The sequence below is a fragment of the Cucurbita maxima genome, unplaced genomic scaffold (assembly GCF_002738345.1).
Source record: "Cucurbita maxima cultivar Rimu unplaced genomic scaffold, Cmax_1.0 Cma_Scf00038, whole genome shotgun sequence".
NCBI classification, from domain to species: domain Eukaryota; kingdom Viridiplantae; phylum Streptophyta; class Magnoliopsida; order Cucurbitales; family Cucurbitaceae; genus Cucurbita; species Cucurbita maxima.
The window spans coordinates 730,573-739,324 of NW_019272054.1; the positions used below are offsets into that span (position 1 = coordinate 730,573).

The 8,752-nt window shown below is 38.2% G+C and overlaps 2 protein-coding genes across 4 annotated transcripts; both read right to left on the reverse strand.

Annotated features, from left to right (window-relative positions):
- Positions 1-303: 303 nt before the first annotated feature.
- Positions 304-3,835, reverse strand: LOC111469032 (probable methyltransferase PMT18). Of its 3 annotated transcripts, XM_023114246.1 has the most exons (7): positions 3,460-3,835; positions 3,229-3,310; positions 2,020-2,736; positions 1,729-1,939; positions 1,332-1,629; positions 767-1,231; positions 304-687 (listed from the first exon to the last, which is right to left on the reverse strand). In XM_023114246.1, exons 3-7 carry the CDS (start codon positions 2,698-2,700, stop codon positions 465-467), a joined length of 1,878 nt encoding a protein of 625 aa, XP_022970014.1. In that variant the 5' UTR covers positions 2,701-2,736; positions 3,229-3,310; positions 3,460-3,835; the 3' UTR covers positions 304-464. The 3 variants fall into 3 exon arrangements, with proteins under 3 accessions (XP_022970014.1, XP_022970013.1, XP_022970015.1); XM_023114245.1 differs by lacking the exon at positions 3,460-3,835 and having other exon boundaries at positions 3,229-3,440; XM_023114247.1 differs by lacking the exons at positions 3,229-3,310; positions 3,460-3,835 and adding an exon at positions 3,006-3,050.
- Positions 3,836-7,084: 3,249 nt separating this feature from the next.
- LOC111469099 (RING-H2 finger protein ATL79-like) lies at positions 7,085-7,758 on the reverse strand. The gene has a single exon (XM_023114340.1). The coding sequence runs from the start codon at positions 7,710-7,712 to the stop codon at positions 7,167-7,169; it is 546 nt and encodes a 181-aa protein (XP_022970108.1). The 5' UTR covers positions 7,713-7,758; the 3' UTR covers positions 7,085-7,166.
- Positions 7,759-8,752: the final 994 nt, after the last annotated feature.

Genomic DNA, 8,752 nt, shown 5'->3' on the forward strand with positions numbered 1-8,752 from the left:
ATCTACTAACTGTGGGGCTTGAGTTGTTACAAATAATTGTGAGATCCCGCATCGATTGGAGAGGAGAACGAAACATTGCTTATGAGGGTGTGGAAACCTCTCCCTAGTTGACACGTTTTAAAACCGTAATGTTGACGGCGATACGTAACGGGCTAAAATGGACAATGACTATTAGCGATGAGCTTGAACTGTTATAAATGGTATTAAAGTCAGACACTAGACGGTGTGTCAGTAAGAACGAGTATGTAAGTATGCAAATTCGAGATTATTTCGACGTCTAATCAACAAAAGCGAAGTTTTTATAAAACCCGAACATTATCTATGATTGGAAAAATTCAGGTGGAACAATAGTGTCCCAAATGATTTACAAACAAAGAGGAAGAACAAAGTACACACCTAAGTGGTAAAAAAAAAAAAAGATACGAACTGCTCCAGTAATTTAAAATTTACTATGCTTGTTTCTCTTATTGTCGGGTGGTTTCACCCGTCCAATAAGATTTTACTGCGACAAGAATCTTCTCAGGATTGAATGGTCCAGTTTCATGGTCCATAATTTGGCTCTTCCACTTCATCCCATCTGAAATGGCTTGAACTTTCACCAACACTTCCACTGTATCCCTGAAAATTACTGTCCCTTCAGGCCTCAATATCCTATCCATCTCCAGTAAAATGTAAGTTATATCACACCTGCAATTCACAACAATCCCTTGTTCTTCAATCAAACCCTACAAAACTCATCAAATAACTATGCAAATCTTTTAATTACCTATCTTGATATATGCTGAATATGCCATCGGCATGGATTAGATCGTACGTTCTCGGGTACGTCGAGAAGGCCTCGCACCAATCATGGTACGTTCCGATTAGGCCGCGTTCGTATATTACTCCCAAACTGTCACGGTCTGAATTGGCTGGGACGACGTTCATAACCCACACCGGAAACTTCAACAAAGCTGCTGCAAATCCGCCTAGATTTGCATTCATGTCCATTATGTTTCGGTATCGTCCATGCTCTAACGGGATCATCTTTCCGTAATATGTAATTTTCTCGTTCCATAGTTTGTTATCTTCTTCGAATTTTTCCTTGTTCACGTTTGGTATTGTTCCTCTACTTATTCGAGGTGGTACGACAAATGCGCGGTTCGGCCAATTCTCCACCGCACCACCGGCAACTTCGTTGTCGCCACTTACCTCTGGTAATGGAGTTATGCAGGTCTCCAAGTTTCGATACCTTTATTAGTTTAGGATCGAGGAATGTACGTATAAGATATTCGTTGATCGATCTTGAATGATTAAAAACATGTTTCGGAATGTCTTTTAGGAGTACGTACCAGGCTGAATCGGGATCGTCTGACTTGCAAATGTGGGGTGTTTTGTAGACTTTCTTGTTCTTGATGCATTGGATGTGGTTGAGGGGCTTTTGCCATATTGCAAGATCATTCTTCTCAACCACTTTCTTCCAGCATAGGCTCCTGGCTACTTCTTCAATGGAGTCTTGCTCTTGTTTCAAATCCTCTTGTGTTCTTGCCCAACCTCTCCAATACTTCTTCCAACGAATCGGAGGGCCCGAGAGAATCCAATACCCGCCCGGCCTCAAAACTCGATCGAGCTCAATTAAGTACAACCCATCTGTAAATACTCACTAGTCATCGTATCGATAAATTGTAGAACGTGCTAGTTTCATACTCATTATAGATGGTATCAGAGTTGTTAGATTTGTGGTCTTACCATTATCGGCCCACGGGATGAGACAACGAGAGCAATGAGCCATGTCGAAGGCCCGGGCCGGGTAAGGGAGTCGTTGAGAGGCCAAGACACCGATCATGGCTGGAACGCCACGCTCTAGAGCGAACTGAACTTGAGCTTCATGAGTATCCCTTGGGGCAAAGGACATGGCCAAGATGTCCCTCTTCAGCAAGTAAGCGCCCCAACTTGCTACCTAGAAAAAACACATTTAATAATTGAATCATTTTATTTTGCGATGTAAGAAACAATTTTGAGTAAGAGAAATTCACTTACGCCACAACCCGTATCAATGGCGGTTCGAATCTTCCCTGTAGTAAGAGGAATAAGTTCGTTAATGTCGTCTATATAAGCATTGGCACCGCGGGGGAACATCGTGCCACCGCCGGGAAATCGGAAACGATCGCCTTCAACCTGAATCCAATTCTGCACCGCCTTCTCGATGCTAAGTTCTCTGTGAGGAATGTTATCGTACCATGCATAATCGCGGCTCTGTGGCCATTTGAACGGCGTCTTGTACTTCGGCGGCGCCGGAATCATACAGAGGAGCAATTCTTCCTTGGGAGGACAATGGCGCTCTCTGTATTTCAACATTCTCCGATCGAATTTCCTTGCCCTAGTCGGATCTTGACAGGGAGTGTATTCGCTGAACTTCATATCGCAGGGGGAGATCTTCTTGGTGACCGCTTCAATGGAATTGTTGATTTCGACGCCATGGTGGCTCTCGAAATCGAGCGTATTTGTTGATGAAGAGGATTGGGATGACGGGAATGTTTGATCCGTGCAACCGACTTTGGAATATGCTTCGGATTGGTTGATCGGTGTCGTGGTGTTCTGCCATGCCCCAAAGATGTATGATAAAATGCATAGCCCACTGACGCCGAGAATCCATGTCAACCGCTTCCTTCTCGACTCGATATGGTGATGCTTCGGTGAGCCACTATACTCCTTCGCCATTTTTTTCAACTTTTGATCTTTACAAATTACAAATTCCTATGAAATCATCCAACAAAACCTTGATTGTTAACGAATAAGGATCAAATCAATGGTTGAAACTTGAAGCTATATTATAGATATCATGTTCAATAGCACATATTAGCCACTCTTGGTTCTGGATTTGAGAAATTATGGCGAAAACATGTACTAAATGTTATATTATATTATGTTGACTTGCACATGCACGTATTAGCCACTTTTTGATTCTGGGTTTCTGAGTTCTGATCAATGGGGGGAAGAATTTCAAAGATACCAAGACAAATTACCAAGAAACAAGCCTGCTCCTACGCTCCCTCCTCCCCACAACAGCTGAAACTTCACAACATGAACAAAATGGGGAGAAAAAACAGATACCCAACACTTGGATTCATTAGCTTAGAACAATCCATTACTTAGATTTGAATAAAAGAAGAACGTTCAACCCAGATGAACCATTAGCTACCCTTTTGCTTTACCATTAGCTAGAAGGAAACAGAGGCAAGTTACAAACTGAAAAGGGTTCTGAACCAGGATTCCCCTGCGTGGGCTAGAAGAAGAGCATGTTAGCAAGGGAGCTTCTTTCGTTCACGTTCTATCAACAGCGGAAAGAGAAAGGGAAGGGAAGGTACGAGGAGGGAATGAGGCATATAGATGGAAGGGTAAAGCAAGAGGCTATTAAAAGAGTAAGAACAATTGATAAGTTAAGACAGTGTGAGTGGACGATACAGATTTACAGCTTACCCAAAACGATAAGAAACAGAGGGCGAACCCTGTGATTATATCACAACTTTCCATTAAATTTTTATAAGTTGGAAAGGAGAGAAAAGAGAGACAAAGGGATTTGGTCGTATGGAGTCTGAGGGTTCACAGGAGAGTCAGTAGCCTCAAATTACTCCCAACCTTGCTTTCATTTCATCTTTACATATCACACGTTGCTGCATTTCATTCCATCATCTTCTTCCTCCTACCTCTTTATATCCCCCCCAACTTTTTAGGTTCTTATTCCAAGTTTCCCACCCATGGGATCTTTCCTAAATTATGATTGAACAATCACTGCACTATTTGGAAGGATAGACACGAGCTTCCTCTGTAGCCCATACAGAATTTTTCTACATATTTTTGCTGAAGATAAAAAGGTGAAAACAATTATGAGAACAATAAATATGAAGGGGAAAGAGACGGGGAAAAGGGATGAGGGAAATGAAAGAACAGGGATAGAAGTACAGAAAAGAAATCACGTGAAGATCATATTTTTAATGAGTGGCATGCGTCCCTACGTCTGATCTTCATAATCATCTTATCCTTCCTCTCCCCATTTTTATATATAATTTGATTGTGGTTCACGGCGAGAATCAGGCTCCCACGTCCAAGCATTTACTCTTTGTATCAAGCTCCGGCCCAAGGGCTTAGCAATGTTGGTACAACGTGCTATTGGACACTATTCTTAGGAATAGAACCCCATTTTTAAAGGAAGACATCCAAATACTTATCTTGTATAGCTCCTGCACACTATGGCACATGGGTGGTACGTCTTCGGGCGCTTTAGTTTTGGCCGTCATTATGGCTAATAGCCATACAAGCTCTTTCGGCATGCTTTGTTCTCACTTTCTACTTTTTAAAAAGTCATTCAACATAGAATTATTCCAAGTAAAACACGTTTAATCTTGTAGTTCCTATGTTGGTCTAGTGGTAGGTTGTAATCCAAAGAATTTGTACGGGTTTAAGTCTCAACTAATCCATGTGACATTTGAATAAATGACTATTCTTAGAACTCATTAGACTAACACAAACACAAGGGTGAAGTACACAGCTCCTCATCTCGAATGCTATTCAGTTTTAGAATATTTCTATTCTTCTCGATTGAGAAATATTTTAGATATTTTTATTGAAAATGTTTGTAGGATACAAATGGAGTGAGAGTGAGATCCGTACTTCATACCAATAATGGAGATTACTACCCTAATTAAGTAATACTAATAATAATAATAATAATAATAATAATAATAATAATAATGATGGAGTAATTCCTTGCCTTTATATATATATATATATTATTAAGAAACATGTAAACTTTAACTTCTAGCGGCAATAAATACTCAATTTGAAATTTTGAAAATTGGGTTGGTTTTGACAGGAGTCAATCGACTAATTCGATAATAGAGTTCAACTCTACCCTATTTTTAAGATTACTATGATTACAAATATTTGACGTTTGTAATCGATACAAGTGATACGATGTAGCTTGTAAATGTACGTTAATAGATTTTAGTTATTGATGTAATATGTAATGTGAATAAATAATTTTAAAAAAATAATTAAAAAAAGAACAATCAACCCCCAAACCCAACTCAATTTTATTTGGATTGTTCATGTCACCGACTCAATTTGGTACCAAAGATTTCTCTAATCTAACTCGGACCAAAGATTTCTCCAACCCAACTCAGCCCATGTACACCAATAAGACACTATGTTAGATATATCATCAATATGTCCCATTTAAATGAGATATATTATTATTATATATTATTAGAATCTCGATCAGGTAATTAATGATATATCAAATCATGTATCTCGATTATATATTAAATCATGCATTTCAAATTAATTACATCAATAATATATCACACTAGCTTTACCTAACACATATACTATTGGTATATTAGATATTGTGGTAATTATTTTAAAATTTTATTTCATAATTATTTAAACGATTTAATATAACATGTTCTGTTGTGAGAAGACAAGGGGAACCATGTGGCTCATCTTTTGACCATAATAAAAGCAACCCATCAGGTGTTCAATTATGTCATTGTTGTTTCAAAAATTTCAAAGGCTTTAATTTTGGTTTTGGTATCTGAACTATGAGTTTTGTTTCCATTTTTATCTATTAATATTGAATAAAAAAGTGATTGTTCTAGTCTTTCCCATTAAATTTGATGAATGGATGATATGATCTCTGAGTTGAAATGAATAGGTATTCAAATAGCTCATGGTATAACTAGTCACGTGTTTAACCAACTTGAACAGATCGATATGGGTATATTTTCAGGGTTAGAAGATGATGAATCCAAGAATTTCAAACACGCGTTGTGAAAAACATTAATTTTTCTCGATTTTTTCTATTGTTCTTCCTTAGGTGCACTTAAAAAAGTAGACTGAGAATCATTATTAAGTATATGTCACTCTCGTTTTTAATACTTTGAAAAATATAAACACGATTATTTTAATAAAACAAACTAAATTGAATTTGGGCCTCCGTTTAAAACATTTAGAAATACTTGAGTCGAAAAACAAATTTAAAGCACATACTAAAATGAACGAACATAAATCAGGTCTAACATATCTCAAAACAAGCACAATTCAACACTATTGGAAAAGTTTATAACTGCGTTAGCAAAATAAAAAATCACGAGGACATAGACCCCCATAACATAATTTTCAACCCTCCTTGTTATTCTCTAGCCCGAGCTCAACTTTTATAATTAGGGACTATTAAGATGATCTAAACATATTTTGACGTCGCCCATGCTCTTAGGAATAATGGTAACGTGAAGAAAAATCTTGGAGCTAGAATTTGGTCGGATATTAGTAAGTTGATTTAGTACTTCTGGAATGATGTTTGATCGTGCTATTTGTCCTGATCATGCTTGTGTAGGACGTATTGTCTATGGTCGCATGCCCGTCTCAAACCCCTTTTACATGCTTTCATGTTATATAAATTTTCACTATTTCATATTGTGTCAATATAGGGTGTGTGACCATTCATGTGAGATCCCACATCCGTTAGGGAGGAGAACGAAACATTCTTTATAAAATCGGGGTCCAGGGTAAATCTATTATCTTTCTGTTACTGGTGTTCTTAATTTCATTCTAAAAATTACATTTTTACAGAAACTCATCAATCCCATCATTGTTCTTAATTCACAATGATGTTTGGAGTCATTCTAAAGTTGGTCGCTCATAAAAAACGATAATATCGGGATAATCATATATATCCAGATCATCTAAATGGAGATAAGTACGAAGATTAGCCGTTTTTGAGTCAAATAAGAAGACATTTAAGTTTAAGAGAAAGTTCCAAAAACATTTGAAAACGTTTAGGAATTGTTGTTTACAAGACGAAGAATGAAAACTGTGGACGCAATAATTGTGCCCCACTCCTTAAGGCACACAGATTGTTGAGCTCAAACACACTGCTTCAATACGTCACACGTTGCCCCCTTTGTCAGTCCTTCCGTGGCGCCTCAAGAACGCTCAACGTTGCCCAAACCCTTCCAAATTTTTACTCACTTCAATTCATTCATTTCATAAGAAACTAAAATTTCACGCATTTTTAATTTTAATTTATAAACTTTGCCACTTGAAGTGTTTGAAAAATTCCAGAGGGAAGTAATTGTAATTATAAAATTACAGAAACCGGGAGAAATTCCGGTATTTATAATATAAACTCAGGGGTCGCCGCCGTGCGCGGCGGACGACGGTGACGGAGGGAGGTAGCTACAGCGGCAAGTCGGACAAGAAGAATGCAAAATCAGCCACGTTTGAATACACTGAACATGAAATCCGTGCTTACAAATCGCCAATACACGAATCTCTTCCCCTTCCGAGAATTCCGTCAAACAAATCGTACACTCCGCCTCCGCACCGGCGAGTTTCGGCTTCATTTCCTCCGAGAACACCAACGCCGGAGCCATCTTCAATTTGTCCACTAACGTCGGCTTCGTCTCATCACGAAGCTCCTCCTGCCGGGTATCACTTGGGTTTTCATCGGCGTCTCCGCGGCGGCGGAGAAAGCAGCGAATGGCGGTGTTGAGAGCTAGAGAGCAGATGAGGCCGCAGAGAAGGATGATGACTACGACAGCAGCGTTGGCTTCGAAGTCTCTGGAATTGGAGTACGGCCGCCATGTACAAGCGCGTAGATCGTGGCACGGTGGCGGTGGTGATGGTGGCCGGTAGCTGACGGTGTCGTCGGCGTCTAAAGGAGTCGGCCGCATTCTCTCTCTCTCTAGTTCTTGTGTAAGAAAGGAATTCAGTGAATTGCAGAAGATGAAAGACACTATATAATAAATGTGTGGTTTGGATTTCCTTATTTAGCTGCTCTCATTCTTTCTTACGTGGCACATTAATTAAGCTCATTTTTATGCTAATAATTATTTAATTAATACACTTAGATTCATTAAACTCATTCAAATTATACTTAAATACAAACTCTCCATCAACAAATTAATTTGAATATTTAATTTATTGGTATACTCTACACATAAATAATAATAATAACAACGGCGACAAATAAATGTACTATTTTGTCACTAATTTATTAACATCGATCAGCAATCATAGTCACCTCATGCAAGTAGGAAATTAATGGGCTAAAACTAATTTCTTGAAAGTGACGTAGAGATCGGAATGTAAAATATATCTAAATTTATAATATTCATAATTTTATTTTTAATCGAGATTAAATTTTTTAAAATGTGTATTGTTACATAGACGTTTCCACACTCTTATCAACAATGATCGGTTCCTCTCTATTAATGTGACATTTCACAATCCACCATTTTTAGAGTCAAGCATCTTCATTGGTACACCACTACTCAGTGCCTACCTTTGATACCATTTGTAACATTTTAAATTCACTGCTATGTTACGTGTTGATGACAGTCATGATTTTAAAACGCGTAGAGATTTCTCGATCGATGTGGGATCTAACAGAACGTCTAGTTTCAAAATCGTAACAAAATCATTATTTGGATTAGTGAGTCGGCTGACATAATGTTCATTTTCTTAACGTTAGAAGTTCGATCTCGGGTCGGGAAAAAAAAATTCAAATAAGCACCATCCCCCACCCCCTTAATTAACCTTCTTCCCCTGGTGGATGGAAAGTGAATAACAATAAATTGGACATAATTCAGTACTCGACAAGCTGCCCTTTTTCTTAGGGTAAAACAAAATCGCCGATTTTCCCCTCTTCATTCACACTATTGCATCCCCCCTAATATTAAAAACAAAAAAAAAAAAAAAAAAAAAAAATTAA